This window comes from Triplophysa dalaica, chromosome 14 (genome assembly GCF_015846415.1).
Source record: "Triplophysa dalaica isolate WHDGS20190420 chromosome 14, ASM1584641v1, whole genome shotgun sequence".
Taxonomy (NCBI): Eukaryota; Metazoa; Chordata; class Actinopteri; order Cypriniformes; family Nemacheilidae; genus Triplophysa; species Triplophysa dalaica.
In genome coordinates, this window is record NC_079555.1 from 2,826,503 (window position 1) to 2,853,817 (window position 27,315).

The 27,315-nt window shown below is 37.7% G+C and overlaps 1 protein-coding gene across 1 annotated transcript; it reads left to right on the forward strand.

Annotated features, from left to right (window-relative positions):
- The first annotated feature begins 456 nt into the window (after positions 1-456).
- Positions 457-26,751, forward strand: b4galnt3b (beta-1,4-N-acetyl-galactosaminyl transferase 3b). Its single transcript, XM_056766153.1, has 20 exons — positions 457-1,104; positions 5,059-5,114; positions 6,873-6,950; positions 7,637-7,732; positions 9,469-9,559; positions 9,640-9,740; positions 9,831-9,898; positions 12,453-12,531; positions 12,639-12,705; positions 13,465-13,608; positions 15,129-15,238; positions 15,531-15,631; positions 15,719-15,774; positions 16,713-18,147; positions 18,416-18,657; positions 19,468-19,621; positions 19,797-19,869; positions 21,026-21,179; positions 21,320-21,446; positions 25,139-26,751. Exons 1-20 carry the CDS (start codon positions 975-977, stop codon positions 25,245-25,247), a joined length of 3,471 nt encoding a protein of 1,156 aa, XP_056622131.1. The 5' UTR covers positions 457-974; the 3' UTR covers positions 25,248-26,751.
- The last annotated feature ends 564 nt before the right edge of the window (positions 26,752-27,315 follow it).

A 27,315-nucleotide genomic window follows, 5' to 3' on the forward strand; every position in this document is an offset into this window, starting at 1 on the left:
CTCCATACTTTGTGTGTTTTTTGCCATAAAGCACTATTATTAATAACCTTTCAAATTTATCACTGAGCTTTGCAATTATCTAACAAATAAAAAGTGCTTGAATTTAGACATCTGAGGGTTGCACATCAGTCATATTAAGTTTTGTTGAAAGGTCCAAAATCCTGACCTAACAACAATGACCCTGAAAATGTAACTATGGTATGTGATTCTGTCATTCACTGCTAAGCACATCTTTTGAAGTGTATCGGTTATGATATGCAACTTTAAACCGTGGGTAGTCATACAAGTTCCCTTTAAGAGCAGTATTAATTACACCTTTATTTAGAAATTCCCAAGTCGAATATCTGTGATGAATTCTACATGCCCTAACATCCCACTTGAACCTTCTTGATGTCACACAAACGTTGAATCATGTCTGGAAGGCTATTGTTGATGCGTCATGATATCTGTTGGATTCAAGTTCTTCAAAAACAAACATCTCTCTGGAATCAAGAGAACTGGAGGTTTTATGTGCAGTGCCTGCATGCTGTGTCACTTGGCAACTCGGAGGCCAGCAGGGACACCAATAGTCCCCAGGCAACACACTCATGCATCTGCATCAGTTCAGCACCTGATGGTTTGCACCGGTGCGGATGTGCCTCTTCTATTCAAAGACAGGTGAAAAACACCAGGATGCAAAACCAGCGGCGACTGGTTAGACGGGTTAAACTGGACTACCCGCTACATTCACCTGCACGCACCTTCACCAAAAACTTCTTTTGGAGCTCAAGTTTACCTCTTCAGGGCCACGCGGCGTCACAGGAGAGGGCGTGGTCTCCTCGAGCACTGCGTGTTGATGGTATGGAGTGGTGGACGCTGATCGCGGAATGAGAGTTTCGCCGGAGGTTTGATATGTTTGACGGCAGGAAAGCCTGCACGCGTGATCTTCCAGCGGATTCGGAGTCGTGTGAGACCTGAAACCGGAGTTAAAGAAGATGCTAAACTTTCTCCCCGTGCGGAAATTCAAGCGCAATGGAAAGTACATTGTTTTCGGGGCGGTGCTGATGGTGGGATTTCTGGCTGCTTATTTGGAGCTCATGGCCACCAGTGTTTGGAGCGCAACCGGTGAGTTGATGACTGAGTTTGCACTTGTTTTGAAAAAACAATGGAAGACGTCATAGAAGTGTTGATGGTTATAATGGGAATTGTGTTGGATTTAATGGAAACTTTTCTATATCCATGATGGAATAAGGCTTAAAACGCACTTTATACTGTAGTTTTTACACAGTTGTTGGTTTATATGGGTGTTTGTAAAATTCCTATTCATCGTTTTATTCCATTGTAGCCTACTGTTTACATTACATCCATCCATCATTTTATTACAGTCAATTCTACCAAACCACTGTACACTCTAATGCCTATTTATATAAACAAATTGCACCCTCTTTTATTTTATACATTATATTTGAATTTCTGGTTGGTCAGGTTTGTGAACTGAGGTTAAGCGGTTATTATTCACAGGTCTTGAATCTTGCTTGCACTTGTTGTCATCAGTTGGGCTGCGACCTTCTCGTGACAATGTCAGGATTCGCTCGAGTGTGTGATGGGATCATTCCATAATGAGTTGTGCGTTCGAGGTTTAGAATGGACAAGCAGTTAAGTTGTGGAGATGGTGGGTGACTTGGCCAAGAAAGTTGGTTGATTTCGTCCCGTTCTCATATTACAAATGCTATACAAAGAGATTGTTGTGTGACTGAGCAAACCAGATGGCTCAGGTGACCTGCGGCACGGGTTCATCGTGTAGTTAGAGGTCATGTCAGGGATGCAAAGCCGGAGTCACACCCACACCCGCACCCGCCCGCTGATGGACATATTAAATGACCATAGATTGAATACTACCTGTTAAGGTAATCATATATCAGATAAGATCACTGGACGGTCGGCGAGCGCCGATTTGATTGGGGAATTTTGGTTTCAGGCTTCATTCTCGATTGTGATCTACTGTAAGTTCCTTGTTCCAACGGACGGAGAGAAAATCACATGACGTTCCTGTGAACACCTGCTATGTTCTTCACTTGAGCTTTATGTCCCTGAGCTAAGGTGCCTTGTGCTCCTGCTGTATAAAATGGTTTCATGTTGCTTAAATTGAGCAGATTAAAGTGTGCGTTATTGGTTAAATCTTGATAAATTATATACAAATTAGATTAAAGAACAATTTAGATTTGTTATTAAGGTCCAATGGTTAAATGCGGTGCTAAATTCCAGATTTCTCCACAAGCTTTAGGTGTGTCCACTACACACTTTGCACTTCAACTATATTATCTACTTCACCATCTAATGTGTGAAAGCTCCAAGTGAACACTACACAGGTTTTACAAAAACGTAGGTAAGCGATTTCTCAGGTGACTAGGCCAATCGTGTCAATCCCCATCATGAAAAACCCTTTCTCTCAACAGGTAGTGTTCTAGCTTTTGTTGAAACCAGTAACTTTGTATTGGCACCTAATGTATTATTGCTCCTGTATGACATCGCTTGTTGCTCCCTAACTCTTTGTAAGTCGCTTTGGATAAAAGCGTCTGCTAAATGACTAAATGTAAATGTAAATCCCATAATACACTGCAAGTCTATGGGTCACTTTCACAGACAAGGCGTGAAGCTAGTCCCAGACTAAAATGAATGTTTAAACTGTCTTAAATGAAAGTAACTTGCCCTGGATATCTGAAAATATGTCAGTGCAATTGTTTTGTCTTAAGTAATGTATTTTATTAAAAAAAATGTAAGTGATTTAAATATCCTAATTTATCTAAGGTGTAGTCTAAGCCAGTACTTAAACAAAGCCTTGTCTGTGAAACCGGGCCAATGAAAACACATTTATACATTGTACTTTTAATGTCTGTGGAGGTGTCATCGTCTCTGCCGGTGAACTCGCCCAGCCCCTCTCATCCACCACAAAGCAAACCAGCAACTGTTGAGCATGTGACAACATGCAAGTGCATTTATTCACCCTTATGTGGATCGAAACATGTTCAGTGGCACACAAAAGAAGATTCTTTGAGAAATGTCTCAGTGGTTTTGTGTTCCTACATTGGAAGTCAATGGGGATCAATGTTGTTTGATTACCAACGTTCTTCAAAATATCTTCTATCGTGTTCTGCTGAGTGAGATGAGAGTGATGATATAAATGATGAAACTCTTTTTTTGGCTGAACTTTGCATGCAGTGTGAACAGAAGAAAACAATAATGGCCGTTTAATTTTGAGCTTGATATAATATCTAGTCAAACAGAAACTGCACATTTGATTATTTGACTCATTCATCTTGTTTACGCTACATGTAAAACAACAATTCTGTCATCTCAGGTATTTTGGGCAGATAAAGATCCTGCTTTATCTTTGTAGAGTCATTTTCCACAGAGAGAAGACATGTGATGTGCTCTGGCTTTTTATGTGTGTGTGTGAGTTGGGACACACACAAGTGTTTTTTGTAGGTCAGTGTGAAGTGGCGTACTCCTGCGACTGACCCTTGACCCTTGATTTTTTTTGCACGGGTGGTCCTATAGCAACAGTTAACAAATGTTCATGTAAGAAAAAATATCTTGCTGTTCATTCAAAGAGCAGGTGCGTAGGGCATAGAGTCTATCTCTCTCTCTCTCTCTGACATGTATTGCAATTTTATAGAAATAGAAGTAAGGGAGAAAAAGGAAATAAAATAAAAGTAAAAAAAGAGCAAAAAAATATAAATTTTCTGGTGATTCAAGAGATTTTAAAAGTCAAAAGTCTCTCTCTCTCTCTCTCTCTCTCTCTCTCTCTCTCTCTCTCTCTCTCTCCTTCTCTCTCTCTCTCTCTCTCTCTCTCTCTCTCTCTCTCTCTCTCCGTCTCTCTCTCTCTCTCTTTATATATATATATCTCTCTCTCTCTCTCTCTCTCTCCGTCTCTCTCTCTCTCTCTCTCTCTCTTTATATATATATATATCTCTCTCTCTCTCCGTCTCTCTCTCTGTGTCTCTCTCTCTCTCTCCGTATCTCTCTCTCTCTGTCTCTCTCTCAGTCTCTCTGTTTCTCTGTTTTTCCCTCTTTTAAACAAACTCTACATTCCTCCAGTGCCTTCCATTGACTTCTAGGGAAGTCGGTGAAAGAAAAGATTTGGTAGGAGAAAGACAATGTTCTTTCTAATAGAAATATTAGAATGTGGGTGTGTTGATAGAGAGATTTACTGGTCTCTCTTTTGAAACTCATGTGTTCCCACACAAACAAAGGAAGTTTACTCGCCAGCCCACATGCAAATACCACCTGAAGACACAGACCATAAAATCCCGCCCTCCCAGCGTTGTTTGCTCAATGGCTTCGGAGGTCAGGTGACTGTAAGGTGAGGCGTCATTTCCACTGTTTCTTGTTTTATGACGCCAGTGTGGAAGGGTGAGGTTAAGCACACTTGGACATCTCTCTCTCTGCACAAACACACACACACACATATTTTAAGTCTGAGATGTGAAAGGAAATGTGTTCACCATGCTTTTTCAATGTTTTAAATATTTTCAACATAAAGAATACTAGAAACACGAGCATTGGATTTTGGAACAACAACATGAACACCAGACAAGTTTTTTTTTTACATGAACCCCCATAGACATCCTGTTTTATCCCATTGCCTTGAAATCTGTAATACGCCCTTTATTTCAAATCATGTTTTTTATTTAAAGGAAAAGTTCATCTCGAAATCAAAAGTGTTTTTTAACAATGTCTTTAGTACTTTTCGGGACCTAGACAACAACTATCCCATGTCACCTAAATATCTTTAATACATAACTAAAAAAAAGTAAAAAGTAACATGATTTTGAGACGTGTGATGGAGAAAATGACAGAGATGGATTGTTTGTATTGCGGAGAGTTGTGTCTACGTTAATTCTTTCCCATATGTTAAAGATTCATGTGAACGTGGAATCGGTTTCAGTTAATCTGCAGAAATTGAAAACCATCAATGGCAATTTAATGTCACTCGTGAATCTCGCACGGTTTCGACAGCAGTGTTTTTTTTTTATTAATTGGCTGTTTGATAAAATATTTACTCTGTTTTTCTTTAAGGCGTAACACCGCAAAGTGAAGATGCCGTCTGGGCCAAATCTGCTGCTGGGATTGAGGTAACAACCCGGGCACGGACACCTCATCACAATCTCATGACAATTCCTAACTATTTTATGGAGTGGCTTCTTCGTATAAAACACGTTTCAGTAAGGTCTGCTTTTGTGCCGATATCAGTCAGTGATGGGGCTTCTTTATTTCTATTTTTAAATATTGCAAATTTTCACATAATTCTGATCGTAAGAATTCCTGCAACTACAAATTCCAGTGAGATCAGGCTGGACACAAACTGTGCAGTATAGTTAATACTGCGCACGTATTTTAATTGTATTTATTTATTATTTTATTTCATTTGTGTCTTTTGAAACAGTCACATTGCTTGCTATCGTGCTGCTTGTGGTGTTTCTCTTGTAGGTATACTGATCTGTAAGTAAATATTTGTAGGCTACATGTTGCATATTTTATTAAGCTTGTGGTGTCCAATTATACTGAATTCTTAATCCCATTTAGTATGAAGCGCTGTTACTCTTGCTAATCAAATTAACTAAATCTAGAAAGGTCTAGAACAGCCGTCTCAAACTTTTCAGATCAAGTATCACCTTTGATAAAAGTAGTTGTTCCAAGTACAACCTAATGACCGAATCGCATGATAAACACTTAATTATCTTTACACCTTGTCCTCCAATTCTAATGTATTAATTATAAATCTTTATTGACTAGTTGTTATCAAACTAAATAAAAAAAAGTTTTGTTCCATGTTTTTTAAGCTAGTCAACAGCAATAGTGGACAGGAAACCATTTTCTGTAGTGCACTGTAAACAGCTCTGGAAATGACTTTTATGGGTCATTTATTAACTTTGTGGGGACTTGCAGTAAGACTACAAACCTATATTAAAGTCAAAACAACGTGGAAAGAATATTTAACACAGAAGATAGATGCATATAGGTATACGTAAGCATCAAGAGAACAGCTGTTTATAAGGAACAGAGACTCAAGCGGCACGTCAAACCTAAATCGCATTGATTTGATTTCACCTCAAATAGATGCAGACGCGCATTGAATAAGCGTTTTACAACAATAACCGTCCGGTCCCTGTAGAAGTGCATTAAACAGCGGTTCAAGTTCAGAAATAAACAAGAATCTTAATTTACACTCAGCTCATAGGAAGAGTGAGAGGCACACAAGCGCCTGTCTGCTCCCGCTTTGTGTTTGAGCTGCCTGTCACGCGCCTGATTTACATCGACCAAAGATAAATAAACAATCATTCATTCAACTATATTAAAATAGCTCAAAGGCTGAGATGTATTCCGTTTTTATCGGTCATATATAAAACATTTGAAATTGTATTTAAAACACGAAATGTAAATTAAAATAAGTTAAAACATTTCTGTCATGTCAAGTACCACCAGGGGTCTCTTCAAGTACCACTAGTGGTGGCAAAGTTTGAGAACCACTGGTCTAGAAAAGGTCAACTCGTCCAAGATTCTCAACACTTTCCTGTTCATTCGTCACACTGGAAATGGATGTGTGAACACAGCATTGCATTATTTCAGAGATGCATACAATTTTGCATAGTTTAAACTTTATGCTTTCCTGTAGCTCAGTGGTAAGAGCATGCCAAGGTCATGGGTTGGATCCCAGGGATGCTCATAATTAGAAACAAATGAACAGTATAATGCAATGTAAGATGCTCTAAAGCGTCTGCTAAATGCATAAATGTAAATATGCATACTGCAGGTATAGTAAGTAAAATAAAGTAATGCATGGATTCGATTGGTTTTTAATGCCAAATATAATGCATGTGTGTATGTCACAGGTTGGAGGCGATCACATCTCTAATAATCATAAACAATACTGGACTTCAAAAAACAATCCACAGAAATGGAAACCGGAGGTAATAATGCTTAAAGATGCACACCATGACCAAAACCACAAACAGCTGTTCACACATACACAAATGTTGATGTTTTGAGATTAAATGTACTGTACAAAGTACGGGTGTTAAACGATTAATTGCGATTAATCGCATCCAGAAAAAAAGGTTTAAGTTTACATAATACATGTCTGTGTCCCTAGCATATTAATTTTATATTTAAGCATAAAAATTCATTTATATATTTAAGGAAAATTATTAAATGTTTATATAAATGTTTATATAAATATATACTGTACATGCAAATATTTCATAGTAAATACAGTATATAAATATGAATTTGTATGTATTTATAAATGTGTAATAAAAATGCACAGTACGCAGACATGTATTATGTAAACACAAACTTTCATTCTGGGTCCGATTAATCGCGATTAATCGTTTCACACCCCTAGTGTAGAGAAGTGCAGGTAATGAATATAACGGTACTAAATAAAGATCATACAGATGAACCATATATTTCCTTGCTTAAAAAAAGAATACAATGATATTAGATGTCGAAAACATATACTGTTTATACTTTTTAAGTTTAATGTTGGACATTCATCCAAATAGTTCTTTATTTCTGTAGTCGCACACATTGATCTTTAGATTCGTGTTGATTCTGTGTTTGTGTGATGTGTTTATTTGTGTGCTTTTGTTTTCAGTATAAAGGACAGGTTAATCTTCATGTGTTCGAGGACTGGTGTGGCCCGTCTGTAGCTCAGCTGAGGAAGAATTTACATTATCCACTTTATCCTCATGTATGTACACTCACACGTGCGTGTAATGTTTGCGTTCCTCTCAAATTTCAATTTTAAAATGTAATTTTTATGATAATTCACGCACCCACATGTCATACCTAGGTAATCCTTCCAGGGTTCTTATCCATATAATTGACTTAAACAGGGGGCTGTTGGTTAAGGTCCAATTTTCAGGTTCATCGCAGCTTCAAAAGGCTCTACATGACACCAGCCAATGAATAAGGCCCCATATTTTAAATGTAGACCTGCGGCAGGCGTAAACACATTTTCTAGATGGAATAGAGATGGAAATAGTTCAACTTTTCGGACTACCCCGAGCACCGCGGGTCATTTCAAGAGAGAAAACCTTCCAAGAAAACAAAACAATTATATACTTTTTAAACTGAAATATATGGTTTATGGCGATATATTTATGTTTATAAGGTATATCATTTTTGAGTTTTCTTGGAAAATCACTTATCGTTTTGCTAGACAACACCCTTATTTATTGGCTGGTGTCCATTACAGCCTTTTGAAGCTGCGATGAAACTTTGTACCTTAACCAGCAGCCCCCCGTTTAAGTGCATTATATACTGTAGATAAGAACCCTGGAAGGCTTCCCTCAAAAGCCTCGATTTGTTTTTGACAAAAGAAATAAACTCACAGTATGACATGTGGGGGAATGAATTATCATGAAATTGTGATTTTAAAGTGAACTACTCCTTGAAGCGTTGGGCCGCTTGCAGTTGTTTTGCATTTTAAAACGAACATCACCAGATCCTGTTTGTCTTTTTTGGATGAATATTTGTTCTAAAGTTCTTCAGTTTGCCTTCAGTATTTCTCTTGGCAAACTGAGGACACTTATTGACGGTAACTGAGTGAGAAAATCTGTATTCTAAGTAAACGGCAATTGAGAATATTCTTTTTACAGATCCTCGTCTTGTGGGTTAAGCCCTTAACATAAACCTTTTGAAGGTTTTCGAGTTAAATATTTACAGTCTTTCTTTTCCTGGAAAATGTATTAGCAAGAAGAATGACAAGTCATATGTGACCCTGGACAACAAAACCAGTCTTATGGGTCAATTTTTCTGAATAAATAAGCTTTATATCGATGTAGGCACCTGGCTGAGATACAACCGTTTAATACTTTAAAATTAATATTGAGAAAATTGCCTTTGAAGTTGTTATACAGGGGCACTGTGGCAGGCCACCCTCTCACAAAAATAATGTTTTTATATATTTACGATAGGAAATTTACAAAATATCTCCAAGGTACATGATCTTTACTTAATATCCTAATGATTTTTGGCATAAAAGAAAAATAGATAATTCTGACCCATACAATGTATTTTTGTTCCCGTGCTTATTAAGACTGGTTTTGTGATCCAGGGTCAAAATTTTTAATTGTGTTTGTCCATTTAATGCTTTCTGGAATACCAGAAACCATTGGTGCCTTTATAATTTTAAATTAAGTAAGAAATAGAATTAAGAAATAAAGAGAAATTTGTTTGCTTTATTTCCATTGAGCTTTTTGTTTTCTATACAGTTTTTGTATATTTGAATAAAACCCTTATTCCCTGATACACTCTTGTTTGCCCTGTTTCCAAATAACATTGTCCAATAAATACTGTAATGTATTGTGTTTTTTTAAGTGAACCTTAGGGGTCATTATAAGTAAATATTGTCTAATTTATTTTTTTACACTCCAGTCCAGTATAAGTCTTTATTAATTATGTATGCACTGTATTTTTATCCAGTCTCGTATCACTGTTGGAAAACTAGCCGTGTCGCCCAGCTGGACCAATTATGGCCTCAGGATATTTGGCTATATACATCCTTATACTGACGGTCTGTAACACACACAAACAAAGCTTGCAGGGTATAAGATCTTCGATGTTCCGCAGTTAAACATTTCCTGTGTTCAACAGGTGACTTCAAGTTCGCAGTTGCATCCGATGATAACAGCGAATTTTGGCTTAGTGATGATGAAAATCCAGACAATCTAAAGCTTTGCACTTACGTCGGAAAGGTACGTTAGACCGATGTTAACGATTGTTCCTTTATTCGTTTAACACATGTAGTATATTTACTCAATCCCGTTTGATATGTGCATTTGCAGACAGGCAGAGAATGGACCGCCCCAGGGGAATATGGGAAATATGCCAGTCAGACATCCAATTTCATTACGTAAGTTCAGAACCCCTTAACATGCACCCAGCCCTGCATTTTATAGCGTGTCTGCATTGTTTTATAAAGGGCAATTCAATTAGTTTGTCATGGGGGCCAGTTCATGAAAGGGATCCCAAATGAGGGGCCGGAGAGATATGGCTTGCAATAGGAGGGATGACACAACAACAATAAGAAATCCGTTATTTTTTCCCAAATTGTTCTGTTTTAATTTTCTGGATTCTATGTTTTCCGTCCTTTACTAAACAATAGTACTCTATTTGCACACATGAACAAAATACTTCTGTATACTACACTATTAATTTATTAACTATTTAAAAAAATCTGCAGTAGATACGTTGAACCACACAAATTAAAAATGTAAATAAATATGTAGTCTACTTAAATGTAAATAATATTTGAATAATGTTACAAGCAGATTTACATTAGTAAACTAAAGTTAATAATATACTCCGTGAAATTAACTACACAGGTGAAGTGTACAGTATAATGTGATGCGAGTCGCTTTGGGAAAAGGCGTCTGCCAAATACGTAAATGTAAATACTGTACTTTTATGTCATTTTATTCTTCTACAATTATGTAGGAAAAGTTTCTGAAATTGTCCCCAGAGGAAATAACCTGGAGAAAAAAACAAGCACAACCAGCTTTAGAGATGTCCTTATAAAGAACAAGAGCAATTTTTTTGAATAAGAACTCTTTAGGGGCGATTCGCAATTCGTGTCTAAAATCGTGCAGAATTTTTTGTGTGTTTGTGGTCTTCTGGCGTCTGTCGTCGTTAAGCAACCATGACGAGGCGAGGAGGTAAAAACAGGATAAATGGATTATATACCGTACACTGAAAATACCTTGCAATAAGTCTGCTACTAGATTTATTTATGTTGTGATTATCTGTGTCTCCATCTTCATTGAGCTTATCTATATTGGCTGGTTGGTTTTTGTGACATGACACGTGTGCGGCATTCTAAAAAGTTGAAATATTCTTCTCTGTCACGATTCACATGCTGTGCGACGCTGCCGTTTTTTAGACGCGTCAGCACCGCAGGCGCATCTCTGACAATCGGAGCGTGCTTGTCGCGCATCTACATTTAAAATAACAAAAGAAAACCGTTACCTGATTTTTTTATGTTTGGCAGGACTTGATTTAGTGAATCCAGTTTCAGGATGTCATTGCCTATGACATAAATCTATATATTTTGCTTCCGTAGTATTAGTTGTGAGATGTGCTTTCACTTTGATCACAGATCATTTCTTTGTAAGTTTCATGGCAAACATCAGATCTTTTACTAATCCATTATGCTTAATGAAGGATCCAGGAGAGGTTAGAAACTGTCTACTTTGACAAATGACACCAAAATTATGAATTTCCCCAAAAGCATAATTTGCAACTGATCCTGAAGCTAGCGTGCATGCTCTAGTTAAGGCTACTGGTTCTGCAGCTTGAGCTGAAAAATGATCTTAAAGATGACCTGAAGCTACCACTGCATAACCTGCTCGTCTGTTACCTTCAATGACTTGAGCTGAACCATCAAATTACAACTCCTATTCTGCATTCTCTATGGGAGTTTCTGTTATGTAAGGTGCGTATGTAAGTGTAACACAATCATGAGTCATTTCGCCGACATCCTCTTACACAACTTCAGTCATTACATGGGTTTGTGAGTGGCGCAACGCTGTAAAACAATGTTCGGGGCTGTGAGGGTTGTTAACCTATTTCCCCAACGAGAAGAGGTGACAGAAATGACTTTTGCTTGATTCATTAGCACTGATGGGCAGTAACGCGTTAGAAGTAACCCGCTACTGTAATCCGATTACTTTTTTTACTGTAAAGCCACATACTTTCACTGAATCTACAGTCACATCAGTTACTGATTGAACGGCTGCATCTGTTTCAAAGAAAGCTTTTAAGTCAGGATAATTGTTCTCAGGCTGACTTACTTCTTCCACATCAGCACGTTTGTCGCGGTTCAATTTCTTAGTAAAAGAGGAAACCAAAATATCTGTGGCAGCAGATAATGCCTTTCACATTGTTCTGGCGAATACATGCTCCTAGTACTTTTTTACACTCGTCTACAGACCAAGTCTTGTCTGGATGGATCTCATATCTGAGTCGGTTCTTGTCTAACTTTCCCAGTGACTGTTCATTTGCACTCCTAACACTGATTTGAATTCACAATCTTTCACGAAACCCAGATTTCTAGTAATGTTTTGTAGGCGGATTCATCGGACGCACGCACTTGCCCCGAAGTTAACTTCCGGTCTGTTTGTTGATATGTCCGGCTAGTGGCTAATAATATAAATATTTGTATTAATTTATATTAATATTAGTTTATATTAATAAAATAAACAGTTTGTTCAATGGGTTGTGTAACTTTGTCTTAAGTTTAGCCTTCTACTGGGAACCCAAAGTAATGCTTCCGTGCAATACTTTTTAATGTGATTTCTTGTTATTCTTTTGCTAACTAACGTTTGTTTATGTTGTTGCTTTTGAAAAAGTCTATAGACTCGTACTTTGTACACGATTTGTTCTGATTCAAAATGTGTCATGATTCACAGTCTTCAGATGAACAGGAAATACTTCTTCGAGCTTATCCATAAACAGGATGATCACGGGACGGATCACGTAGAGGTTGCGGTGAGTGCGTCGTCCAATGGTTGTTTAATGGTTGTGTTATCATTTACTTTGCTTATTATACTGTGATTGTTGTACTGTATGTGACTATACTCTGTTTTAACTTACAGTGGCAACTCAAACAGGCTGGAAGGGAATTTTCAATCATCGATTCCAAGTACATCTCTCTCTACACCAGTGAGTGTGTTTGTGTGTTATTTTAATCTGTGGTTTCAGAAATGTCAGGGTATCGTTGGGACGCTTGGAATAGCTGTTCCTGTCCACACACACCCTGAAATAGAGCTAAGGATGGTGTGGCCTCCAATGGCATAAGTGCTTGTGTGCGTGGTTGTCGTCTCCTTTTGGTTCAGCTGTAGTGTGTCAACACAGGCATTTGCGTTAATCTATGTCAATATTTGGTTGTATGACTGTGTTTTTCTAGGTGTGCAAAGACACTAGTAACAAGGAAAGAGTGCCATTCTGTGTGTGTGTGTGTTGACTTACTATGAAGTCAAATACTACCAGCTTTTTTAAAATCAAACAGTAATCATTGCAAAATGATAGGTGTTTAATGAAAGCGTAATCTGTTGTGTTGTTGTAAACCCATGTTGAATTCGTCGAAGCAGTTTGCATGTTGAAAACAAAGACGCTTGTTTTGCTTTTTTCATGCAGTTGTCAGTGTCTTTTGGCAGTCTTCACAGATATTGACAGTCTAGAAAGAAATGTCAAAAATGTGGCAGACGTTTGTCATTTGTCACACTGGAAATAGAATGTCCATTGCATTATGGGATATAGTGTCCAACGCAGTGTGCTGTGACTGTGTACTACATAGTGTGGTAAATGTAATAGGTTATCTCAAAATTGTATGCAATATGTGTGTAAAGGTACTGTATATTTGTACTAGATAATAACCAATGACCCTTTTGTGTGTGTGCGTGCGTGGGTGTCTGCGTGTAGATGAGTCCTCTCTGAAGGCAGGTGATGTCAGTCATATTCCTCAGACTGCTGCCAGTCATGTAGCTCCACCCAACAGTTTTTCTCAGGCTCCACCCCATGGAGCGGACATGTTGAGACCAGATCCACGCGACTCATTTCATAAGAGTAAGAAACTAAGCTTCCATAGTCAATCAAATTGTAAAACTTTCATTCATTTTACTGTGTACTGGAAACTTTATTTAACTATATTTAAGTACTCATTTTGCAAAAAGAATACTTCGCTTCATATAGATTGGTGGTTGGCGAATGAACCATACAGGTGTCCAAACTATGGTGTGACATGACAAAATGTGTAAAATATAACAATGAAGATACATCTCTCATATGCTGTTTTGAATTATAAATGGAAATATTATTAATATAAAATAATATATACTTTTACAGTTTTTTATTATATTTGCATCTTGGATTCCAAGTTGTCCCTCCCCTTTTGTATGGATCGACTTGTGTTTAGAAAAGACCTAACACAGGGAGTTTTTGCCAAACTCAGATTAATCTTGAGTGCCTATACAGTAGTATTGCATACTTTGTTACTTCGAAGAGTATTTAGTTTTATCAAATGTATAAAAGAGAGATACGGCACATCATCGCATTATCCCTTCGTGTTGTTTACATTATACACATACACACGCTGATTGCCAACAAAACACAGACACATGACTTAGTTTGACCTACCGCGTGCAGTTCATGTCCGGCATCTTTTAGCGCTGAGACCGCTCCATCTATCCATCTATCAGTTTCAAACAATCTCTAAATCCAGTGTTATATGCACCGTTTATATAACATCCATCACTGAAATGCCGAGACCGAACAAACACACCTCAACTTCTCTCACTATCGCAAGAGTAACGAGCTGCAGGCTCACAGCGCAGCCAATATTGACACAGTGCAGCCATTCTTGATAAGTGGGTCTTCCTATGCTCGTCTGTCGCGTGGGTGGGCTATTTCTTTTGCCTTGCCATGGGCATTACATTTACATTTTACATTTACATTTAGTCATTAGCGTCAGCAGACGCTTTTATCCATAGCGACTTACAGGTGGGGTAGGCAATGGAAGCAATTGGGACAGCATAAGTACAACAAAAGCATAAGCGCAATCAAAAAAAGAAGACTGGTCTCAGATAACATAACACAGTATACAGAACCATTCATTCATGTATATATATATATTTTTTTTTTAAAGAGTAGAGAAGAAAATAGAGTTGGAACAGAACAGCTTGCTTTTCTTGGAGGATTGCCCAATAAATGGATCCAGACTTATAAAAAAACTTTGAGTGCTGGGGGAGTGTATCAAGCACAGAAATACGTTATACGTCCAACTCGTTTGTTAACAAGTTGAACATGTCGAGCATGAGAAGCCAGCGCATTCAAATGTTAAGTATAACATGTTAAGTTGTCAGAGTGCATGACATTGAATGATGTTCTGCCTTTAACTAGTTCTCGCCATAAATATAGCCTTAGGTGCTAGAGGGCTTTAAGAATGAAACAATAAAAAAATGAATTCTAAATATTTGCTGTCACTCCAATGTACACATGTAAGGTTTATTTGGCAACCGCACAAATTCAGAGCCACCTTGTGGAAAAGTAAACATGTCTGTCTTGTATGTGTTTACTTGTATGTGTAGTTCCATTACTGGACAGGATGCGATTGCAAGGGGTTTTACCCAAATGTTCATATAACCCCAGCTACATTATTAAGGGATATCCTCTGGTGCGCTATCAAGGCCTGCAGTTTGTAAGTACACACACACACACACGTACTGTATATCTAAATCTATATGCACACCAACAACATCAGCAATTACTATGCACACATACAGGTGTAACTTATTGTATTATTGCTCCTGTATGACATATCTCTTATTGCTCCCTGAACTCTCTGTAAGTCGCTTTGGATAAAAGCGTCTGCAAAATGACTAAATATAAATGTAAATTTCTGTCTGTAAGTTTGTTGCAATTGATCGTCTTCAGATGTTTGTAACAAATGTTGTTAAATGGATTTTTGTGGGGCGTATAATCTGTTGCAGGTGCATCTGTCGTGTGTGTATCCCAACGATTACACTCGCCTCTCGCACATGGAGAGTGAAAACAAATGTTTTTACCGCAGTAATCCTTTTTATCTGGAAAGGTGAACACTTTAAGTACATTCTTTAGAGTCTTTGAATAATTTTGTAATTGTCTCTTTGCGTATCACATTTAAATGGTTTCCTTTCAGATACGGTTTCACAAACTTCCTTCAGATGGATCTTCCTGAGAATTTGAAGTTCAGAGGTATGATCGAGGACAGTGAATCTGTAGGGTTCATTTTGCAGACATGAGCCGCATTTACAATTTTACTTCTGTAATGAGGCATTTACGAATGGAGCTGTATAGCAAGTGGGAGGTAGTGTGAGGCGGGACATCATTTTGTATAACAGCATTTGATTGGTTAAAAAAACACGTTAGGCTGTAATGTTATAGGTTAAAATTATATTTAGTTGCCTGTTACTGTATATTTAGGCCTTTGTTACATCAGGACAATTCTAGCGTTATGGACATTTTGCGTTATGGACGTGACATAAAAATGCTCAGAGAATGAATTTGTTACGATTATATTGAACCATCTGTTTATATTTTACTGAACCCTTGTTGATAGAGTCTACACATCAAAAAATGTCAGTCTATGAACAATATATATATTTAAAAAATGGGAAATAAACATGCGTGAAGGATGCGGTTTTAGGGAGACGATTAACTCTGTAGGAATTCTGTAAAATTAAATGCACAATCCTGAAGCAATAATACCCAATGAATGGAGAAGGGATGCCTCTTTATAGAACATGAAATAGTTACTTTATATTAATTTTCATGTGTCCATTTATGAGGAATATGTAGCGTTATGGATGTGACAATCCTGAAAATGGCTCTTACCTTACTATGAAAAATCATGAACTAAAAATAAGTTGGAAGAGAGATTTCACATGGATATTTGAACCACCACATGTTAAAATCTGTGCTGTTACCATAGTAAAACTTTTTCGTGGTAAGGTTGACATTTTCACGGAATTGCCCACCACCAGAACAGGACAGAGAAAGTTAAAATATTGTTGAAAATGATAAAATTACAAAAATCAAATAATTAAAAATATTTTGTACTGACAAATTGTGTACCATAAAAGTATGTAGTGTACTTTCTGCACAAGAGTTATTTCACACATATCTTCCTGTAGGAGATAGGATGGTAGGACAAGGAATCAAGATGGGAAGAAATGATAATGAAGGATTGCAGGATTCTGAAACGTATAAGAATCAGAAGATGAAAGTTATGGAGAATGACAATTATCTGCCAAAGTATGGCGATGATTCTAATGACTTTTTGCCTCAGGGACTACGAAAACTTTTCTCTGTTCAGCAACACGACGGACAAATGAGAAACAAAGCGCTGGACATCAGACCTGAGCAGATCCAAGGTGACAACTCACCGAATGAAATACAGAAACAACCTCAACCAAAGAAATACCCGGAGGAACCACCGTACCCAAAAACACAACAGAAAACAAGAAAAAAGAAACGGCGACAAAAGATGACAGCGCAACAAAACCTTTATTACATCCCAAACTCACCTTCTGAAGTGAGGAACCAGGGTCACAAAAAAGACTCCGAGCCGATTCAGAAAAAATTTGGCATGGAGAAGATCTCTGGTCGTCCAGAACCGACTCAAAGAGTGGATCGCTGGAGGTCAGATGTGAAAAAGCTAGGTGACTTGTCGGCCAATCAGGATGGTGGCATTGAAATCCAGCCTCTTAAGGCCAAACACAACAATAGCAGTCGCAGAGACCTGAACCGCGTTCCAGTCAATGACGGAGCCGTTCTGATGGAGAACAGACCAAAAGGTAATGAGTCGAAAAAAAATAACAAGGTTGACAAGCCAATGAAAGTCGCCACGTTGGATGGGGCTGTGGGAACCAATTCTGACGCGTTTGATGAGCAAAAACGTGTTGACATCGTTGATTTGTCAGGTAATAAGACAGCTTTTATTGGAGAACATGTGGAGAATTCTCCCGACACATTAAAAGTAAAGAAGACCAAAAAGTTGAAAAGGGATCGTGTCAAGGCAACACCATTACAACAGCTACACGGCAAAAAATATGAAGATAATAAACTGATAGGTGTTTCGAAGGATGACAATAGGAATAATGTCGAGCTTGGCAAGAGTCAAAATTTGGTTCATTACCTTACTCAAAAACCTCATAAGCCGTCGTCACATAACCTCACTCGTGAGCGTGATGATGTCACTGCTCCGCCAAGAGAGGAATATGACAAAGATTGGGCTCGCTTTCATGACCACAGAAAAGGAGGAATAAATGAGGTGAAGGATAATGCGATGCCAGTAAGAGAGACCGATATTGAAAACGAGGAAGATGGTGACTGGATGGCTCAGGGTTTCTCCGAGGAAGAGGACTATGACTTCATCAACAGAGCTGTGTTTGATGTGGAAGTTAACTGGGCTCAGACGTTCCAGGTGAAACCTTTCGATCTTAACAGGATGCGCTCGGATTGGATCGATCTGAAGTGTAACGTGTCTGGAAACTTGCTGCTCAGCGAATCCGAGGCTTTGACTGTGGTGGACGCTTTCATGAAGAAACTCGACAGGAAATACCCAAGGTAGATTTTTCTAACCCTAAATCAGGGGACGTTTATTTGTATGTGCTTTGGCTTTTTTGTTTGTACAACAACGTTTTGAGGGCCTGAATGTGCAAGTTTTGAGTCTTTTGGAAGGACTTGGTCGAGCGAAACGTGTTCGTCACAATGCACATTTAAAAAGATGTTTTTCCTGCCGTGCATACTTCATTAACAGCATAAGAAGTATGGAAGTATGTCATTCTTATCAATAATGGATCTCTTGACATCAGGTTGGTTTTTGTTTGTTTAGTCAGTTTTCTCTACATCGTATCGTGAACATTGAGAAGAGGTCTGATTATCCTCGGGGCAGTAGATATCTTCTGGAACTGGACCTGTCGGAGGCTTCGGGGCGTCACCTGCGTCTGGTTGACTACATCTATGTGAAGAGTGTTGAAGACTGGGGTAGTCTGCAAAAAACTGAAAAGCTCATACTATGCTATCCGTCCGGCTTCTTCTGGAACCCAACTGCCACGGTCCACTTCATAATCCCAGGTCAGATATTGTTACAAAAATACTTTTATATAAGTTTAGATGGGCAGTGCTGATTTCTCTCAACTGGTTGAACTAGTGACATGCCGAACTAGCTGATTTATAGAATGCAATTCATATCCATGCATTTTTGTTTCATTCTGTGAACTACTAACATTATTCCTACCAAATTTCAAATACAAATATTGTTGTAATGAAAACTGGAGAAACAGGTGAAAATAACAGAAAAGATTCACTGTTTTTTTAGACCTCAAATAATGCAAAGAAAACAAGTTCATATTCAATTCAAGCAAAGTCATATTTCTACATGTATTTAGGAAAGTTCAATTTTCATTAAGCAGACGCTTTTATCCAAGTTGGGTAATCAAAGGAAGCAATTGGGTCAAACATTAGGACAACAAAAAGCAAAAGAACCATAAAAACATCTCTCACAAAGCCTACTGCAGTGTACAGAGCCAAGTTTAGTTTATCTAAGCATGCTTCTTTTTTTGATATTGTAGAAAAGATATAGAAATCAGAAATGATCGGTCAGGTGCTGAAGGAAGAGATGTGTTTTCAGCCGATTCTTAAAGATGGCGACAGAATCTGCTGATCTTGTAGCATGTTGTCAGTCTTTCACATTGCTGTTGAATGATTTTATGTCACTCCTGAGGGTTTGATTTTGTTGAAATTCAACAGACACTGGACTGAAATGGCCACAATACATCTAGGAGTACTGCCGTAATGAAAATTTGGCATGGTCTTTATTTTCAAGTTGCCATGTAAACTTTATATGCAAAGAAATATTAAGGGCATGTGTTTGTGTGTCTGCAGTGAAGAATCAGGCCCGTTGGGTACAGCAGTTTATTTCAGACATGGAGGAACTTTACCGCACCACCGGAGATCAGAACTTCAACATCATCATCACTGACTATGAAAGCACTGATATAGACATCGAACAAGCCTTACAAAATTCCATTCTGCCCAGGTATATTAGGACATTTTACATACATGCAAACGCGTTTATTGACCACAAGTATGTTTAATCTCATAGTCATGAGAAACTGTTTACGTTCTGTATCGTAACATGAACCCCGTTTATGAACTGTCCTGAATATATACATTAGACAAAGGACAATATAATGAATGTTATATTCTTTCAGGTATCAGTATCTCAGCTTGAGCGGAAGCTTTGAACGATCGGCAGGGCTCCAGGCTGGAATAGATCTCATTTCTGTGAGTTACACAAACACATGCTTACATTTCAATATATTCAGAATGACCTCATGTCTCATTCACCGTGAGAGAATATTACAAAGCACATGACGTTACAAGAATAATTATAGTAAATAATTAACATAAAGAAAAATGTGAGGTTTTTTGTTAGAGCACAGTTACGCAAATATATAGGGTGATGGACGGTGGGACATCCTATCATTACAATAATAGGTCTGTCATTTTAGAAGTGCAATATGGGGATTAAGCGGCATCTAGCGTTGAGGTTGTGAATTGCAACCAACGGCTCACTCCACCCGTCCACCCTCCCTTTCGAAGCACTACGGTGCCTCTCACAGGACGAAGACATTATCGCATTTTCGCTTCATTGTCGAAGGGGACGGTGTATTTACGAAACGCGTAAATTCTACGTAAAGCTAACCCGCTGTGTATGTAGATAGAAATAGCTCATTCTAAGATCATAAAAACATAACGCTTCATTATGTAAGGTAATACACGTCTGAAGACATAGTACTATGTATTATATTGCATTTCTGTACATAGATCCTCCAAAAGATTACACAGTGCACCTTTGTGTTTTTTATCTATAAAAATTAAGTGGGTTTATGCTTAAAGAAATATCTGCTAACGTAAGACAAGGATCGTATTTTTTTGCTATTCATTTTTTTCATCAAGTTTCTCAAGTTAATGTTCCTTGATACAAGAATTAGTAGATATTTGTACCGGGAAACGAAACAAAAATATTAAGATATTTATTTTATTGGATATATTTATATATGGTTATATGCTATTTATATATACACACTTTTTTAAGAAATTCGCGATAATACCATTCATTTGGTTATAAAGTGTATTTTATAATTTTCATGTTTATACTGTACATGTATGTTATTATATAATATTTTTTCCCTTCCCTAATTCTATTTCACTTAACATTCTTAATATATTTACTGTCTATCTTTTTTCAACATATTTTCTGTACAGTTGCTTTACAGCAATGCAAATTTGTATCAAGCGCTACTGAATAAAAATAAACCTGACTGAAATTATTGTTTGCTATCAGGACGTGAAGAGAATTTGGCATTGCCTCACTTGTCGTCAATGCATATGAACCAATTATGTTTCGAAGAAAATTTCTTCTCTGTCTGTCTGTCAGGATGATCACAGCATTGTGTTTCTCTGTGATCTGCACATACATTTTCCACCTGGCTTCATTGACACTGTGAGGAAACATTGTGTTGAAGGTCACATGGCCTTCGCTCCCATAGTCCTGAGACTCAACTGTGGAGCTTCGCCTCTGGAGCCTGACGGTACACGCTTTTACACAAGACATTCTGCAAACACATCACTGTTTAGATGTAAAACCACACATAGACATGCAGTAGATGGGCTCTGGGTGATGTATATCTACATTTTCACTAACTGTAACTAATGTTTGGTTTGTGCGCAGGTTACTGGGAGATCAATGGCTTTGGACTTATGGGCATTTATAAATCAGACCTGGACTCTATTGGGGGCATGAACACCAAAGAATTTACAGACCGTTGGGGTGGAGAAGATTGGGAACTACTGGACAGGTAAGACATGTTACACCAGCTAGTGTGTGAGCAGTGGCGGTTTTAGGCACGGGCGAACAGGGCAGCCGCCCGGGGCGGCACATTTTCACGACACTTGGGGGGCGGCAAAAGCACTTGAAAAAGAAAAATAATCTGCGCCGCTAAACGGGTTTCTATTATCTATAATATAACTGTCTGTGTGGGGAATTGGCAAATTGCCGCCCCTGCTTGCTGAGAAGCGCTGAAGCTGTGTGAAAAGTGGAAAGGGGAGGGGCTGATCCCCTGATGGACAGTTCAACTTTCCCAAAGGGAGTGGACAAGGAGGAGGGGCCATTTAGTGGGCTAAAGTCAGTCACACCTTGACTTTCTTCCAAATAACGCACATTTCATTCATAATATTAAAGCACTAGCCTATATTTTCCATGTTTTTTTTCTGAATTGTGTGTGTGAAATGGCTATTAAAAAAAGGTAATCCAAAACGATTATGTGGAGGTGAAGTGGTTTAGTCTTGACTTCTGGTTGTGAGTGACAGTGTTGTGAAATCTGTTGATTGTCAAGTGACAGATAAACACAGTGAGAGCGATGGAGAGAAAAAGGTTTAAACCGTCAGGTGCCCAATATAGGAACAAATAAAAGTAGAAAAGAGCAAAAGATAAAGGTATGCAACTACGTTCTCTCTGTATGATTACGGTAATGTTATCCATGTCATCAATGAAGGGCTCATGTTAATGGGTGGTAACGTTAACTCTGACGTTTGTTAGCCTTCTTGCTATGATGCTAGCTATGCTTATACAACAATAATTCGGTCTTAACTCAACAAACACGAGATCTAATTTCACCATAAGATTGTGCTTTGCAACAAAACTGTTACAAGTAAAGTTATTATTTATTTCCATCATTGGGGTTAATGTTGGGCCCTGTTATTAGCCAACGAAATTAACATATGTGTAGGACGTTTCAAAGACGAACATTTGCTATTTGAACTTCCCAGATAGCACACAGACATCACGGAGACATCTATTTGATGTGTGTGTTTACATCTGGCAGACGTATTTTTTAGAGTGTTTGCTCATCTGCAATACGTCTAAAGGACGTTTCCTGTTAGAAGATGTCTTTAAGATGTAATGATTTAGAATGTATGTTAAACTGACATCTTATAGATGTCTATCAGATGTTAGTAAACAGCAGATGCTTTCCAGATGAAGTGATCTTTAACAGACATCTTGCAGACTTACGTGTGCTATCTGGGGTTGTATGCTGCCTGTTATTTTATTTTAATTTTTTAATGTGTATTGTTATTGGAAAATTTGACTTTTCTACCCTGCTGCTATATTTACCTCAAATCTGTTAAAAAAACTTGTTAAGAGATTATACACCTCATAACGTTATGAAATTCGTGTTCTCATTCATAAAATTCTAACATAGAAGAGATTATAAAAAGAAAGAAATTAAGTATTGAAAGCGCCAGTAGGCGGCAGCGATTCACTGTTTTAATGAGTATACTTAAATTATTCATTCATCCAATTCGTTAAAAAATCAGATTATTTTAGGAAGAAAACAAACATCATTGTGAATGCTTTTGTCATTGATAATTACAGACACTTTTGAAAAATGAACTAGCAAAACAGATGGCTGCTTTGGTAACTTTTTATACTGATAGTTATATATAAATACATTGCAATTGATTAGCTTGCTAACATATATGGTGTGTACTTATCTATTATTACACAATATTCTTATACCTCATTCTCAGTACATGCTTTATTTTTTTTTGCATCCCTCTCTGACCAGCAGTTTAATATAGTCTGCTGTGCAGCACTTCTATTCATTTTTGGCGTACGTTAAGTTACCCGTGTGCTCTCCCATTGAAACACCACTCGCGTTGTTTTGGTGAAAGTGCGACTCATTGGTTGGGCGTTACCAATCGGTTCAATGGAGGGGGAGTTTTTTTTGTCTAATTTATTATGACAAACTCATATTTGATAAGGAACAAATTTATCATCACGAAATAAAGTAATTCTACATATTTTTCATTTGATCTACTGTGATTTTCATTTTGAAATATTGGAGGGGTTGTAACTGATGGATTTGAATATTGGGGGGGTTACCTTCCCCCCATCCCCCCCACAAACTACGCCCCTGGAGGCAGTAACCAAGGAGCTAATTGTTCCTCCCTTAGATTAGATTAATATAGCGTCTAATGGGTGATGACAGACATTTGCCATGTAAGGGCATGTTTATTTAAATTTGCAATTCATAAGAGTTATACTGTAGCCTACTGTCTTTTGATGTCAATTTCAATTGCAAATTCAAGGGCATCTTCCTTGAACTTATCACTTTTATGCATGATAAGGATCTATCAGAGATCTACTCCAACTTTTGGACTGTTCTCAGGATTGCACTTACTCTGACAGTCACTGTGGCTCAAGCAGAGAGGAGCTTTTCAAAAGTTGATCAAGTCGTACCTGAGGTCAACCATGTCTCAAGAATGGCTCACTGGCCTTGCTATCATCAGTATCAATCACTCAATAGGGGCAGATTTCGTATGATGACATTAATGATGATTTTGCATCAAGGAAGGCCAGAAAGGTCAGGTTTTAGTTTGTGTTTTCTGTTCTTAGTGCAATAGTGTAATAATTAGATTTGCTTTTGTGTGATGAAGGATTTGTGCTATTTAGAATATCTATTCTATATTTTATTTATATATTATTCTTAATATTTTATATTGTTGTTGTTCTCCGCTCGTGTTACATCATGATTGTACATATGTTGCAACTTTTATGTACATAGAGTATATTTAAGTTCTGAAAACTTATACTGATTTGTGCAGAATTGTGTTAAAATGTTCTGTTGAAGGATTTGTGCAATTGAGAAATATAAGGTTTGTTTTACACTTATATAGTTATGGTAAAACATGGCTTTTTTTCTCTCGGATGGGTGGGAGTAGGTGGGGGGGCACCCAGAAGGGATCTCGCCCAGGGAGTGATTCAATGTAGAACCGCCACTGTGTGTGAGGATGTTTTATAAAAAAAAATCCATCCATCATTAAATTGTATGTGAGTTTCTTTTAAAAAGCACTAACATGCATCCTGTAAGTAATCCAGACGACTCCTATGGGTTAATAAATGTAAGAGTAATCAAATGGAGGTCATAAAACACTTATTGGTTTTAGTGTGTCTCGTGACGAAATATCATATTATATGTTGTCACGAGACACAAGTTTTATAGATTGAGAATAGGGCTGTCAAACTATTATTTGTGTGTGTTTACATAATATACAGTATATGTAATATATAAATATACTCTATATATATATATATAGTATATATACAGTGCATATTAATTTTGCATTTATAAACACAGACATGCATATATTTAAGACACAAATATAATATACATACATATATATATACAACTGTGTTTATGTTTTTGTGCTTATAGACAACTTTACTGTTATTAAACACTGTGACACGTTTTTGTGGGTGGAGCTTAGGTGGAGGCAGAAAGGTCCTCCTGACCACATTACTTATGCTAGCACGGTTTGTTTGCTTGCTTTTTGACGATGACTAGAAAAAAAACTGATTCAATTTAGACACCTTATGTTGCCGAATCTGCGCTGGTTTGTATTGGCCGCCTCCAGTTTTCCCTTTGTTTTGTCTCACACGGAAGAGTAACTATCAGAATCATGATTTCCGTTTTCCTGTGTTTCTAAGGATCCTGCAGGGAGGGCTGGAGGTGGAACGACTCTACCTGAGGAACTTCTTCCATCACTTTCACTCGAAACGTGGCATGTGGAACCGCCAGATGCTGCGGAACACATAACCGGGTCTCACCACTGCTAAGCAACGGTTGCTGTTGCACTTTAAACTAAAACTCGGCGTTTGGTTGACCTCAGGGCATTCCAAGTGTGTGAATGGTCAATGGCCTCCATCCATCACTGCTGATCCAGTGTGTTGTGATTTTTGGTGAAAACGGACATCTGCGATCGCCGGAGATACAGAGAAGTTAAGTGACTGGAGAATGTAAACATGAACTCTCTTGCTGCTGTCGATATCTTTTTCAGGTGTTTCTCCTATGATAACAGCCCCCTCTGGTGTTCAATGCCACGAGGAAATGCTTTTGGATTAGTCAAAGATGTCTGGAACGGCATCCAACGACCCTTAAGATTTTTGCTGGCCAGGTCTAGAATAAAATGTTTTGGCAAATTCTGTTCTGACAGACAGGATTGTAATGTTAAACATGATCCATGTATATAATTCCATGCAACTATTCAGGTAACTATGCATCTTTGGTTGAGGATTCCCCTTTGCACATTGTTGTACTGTATGTTTTATGCTGTGTGACCTCTTGGGGCCTGAAAGATGAACGGGTCGATCAAAAGACGTGCAATATTTCAAGAGACACGGTCTTGCCTAGATTTGACTTGCGAAATGATTCAAGACAAGTCTGTATTTGCCACATCAATCTCAACATGTCAAGAATTATCAGAAGAAATTAAAGGGACAGGCCAAATTTGTCTTTATTTGAATTTGATAATTTATTTACAGTAACGTTGGTCCAAACATGCATGACTTAAAAAGAATGTAAAGACAGAAGGTCAGCGAATGACAGTTCAGTCAACATTCACCATCACTGCTTTTTTGATATATAATGAAAGTAAATGTGGACCTTCGGTTCTAAGCCTTCTTCATAACATTTTCATTTTTTTAAGATGAAGTTATACAGGTTTGAAACAAAATCGTGACACAGCATTTACTTTAGGGTGAACTGTCCCTTTAAGATGATGTCATTTTCAACATAAAAATAAAAATGTTGCAACATAAAAATTTAAAGTAGGGAGTTTCCGTTTCACACGTATGTTCTTTATACATTTCAGGGAGCAAAGCCAACAGATAAGTTGACATGTATGCAACACATGATGTGTGGTATAACAACAATGCTCATCATGCTCATTTAAAAAAAATACACTGACTAAAGTGCTGGCTATGTTTAGCCCAATGAACGTAGATGTGCCATCTATGCTTCAAATCAAAACATCTACTGTCTCGTGTAAAAAATTCTGCACTGTTTTTACAAAGATTCTTTTTAATGGTTCCACATACTTTAAATGTCATGTTGTTGTTCTGTTTCTGTGAGCTTTTTCATAAAAAAAGACGTAATGCATTGTAGATATAACAGTGCGTTACATCCCGAAACCTACTGTAAATGTTTCTGATTTATTTATTTTGGCTCTTGTCTTATGTTAAGAATCCACTTGAACGTGTAATGGAAGTGACCTTGATCAATTCTGGATCACCATGAACCTTCAAATAAAGTTTCTTCTCGATGGGAAGTCTGCGAGTCTTAACTTGTCTCACTTCTGCCTTCTCAAAAGCCTTATTTTGAGAAAACGTTCCCTTAGAGTAGACCAGCTCGGCTCGTTTTCCAACTATCACAGTTAAATAAGGTCAAACTCAAAATGATGGGTTCCATAATAAAGAAGAAACATCTCAATGTGACAACAGATAGTCTTTGGTAAGTTCAGGTCTTCATCTACTGCTGGATTTTTAAAGGAAGTGCTCAAACAATTACACTAACATGATCAAGAAGGCATACTGGAACCACGACAAAAACAATCTGAAACATCAGCTCTTGGTTTAAAAGAAATGTAGCGCCTGATTCAAGTGTCTGGAGTACTTTAAAAGGATTCTCACTTGCTCGCATGAGCTTGTAAAATGGTATAAAAAGAACAAACTGGAGACAACGGCTCCCGTCTGGATTGTTAAATGCTACAAATGCCTCTTTATTGGATTATTGTCTATATTGTCTATGCTCAGGCCACTTATTTGGAGTTGTTTCATGCTTCTCTTCTGACGATATGTTTATGAGGATTACAATTCTAAGTATTAAG

Excerpts from the sequence above, each read along its gene's own strand:
- b4galnt3b (XM_056766153.1), top strand. The coding sequence starts at position 975 with ATGCTAAACTTTCTCCCCGTGCGGAAATTCAAGCGCAATGGAAAGTAC. Across the intron at positions 9,560-9,639 it reads TATACATCCTTATACTGACG|GTGACTTCAAGTTCGCAGTT; the intron begins GTCTGTAACACA and ends TGTGTTCAACAG. Across the intron at positions 15,632-15,718 it reads AATCCTTTTTATCTGGAAAG|ATACGGTTTCACAAACTTCC; the intron begins GTGAACACTTTA and ends GTTTCCTTTCAG.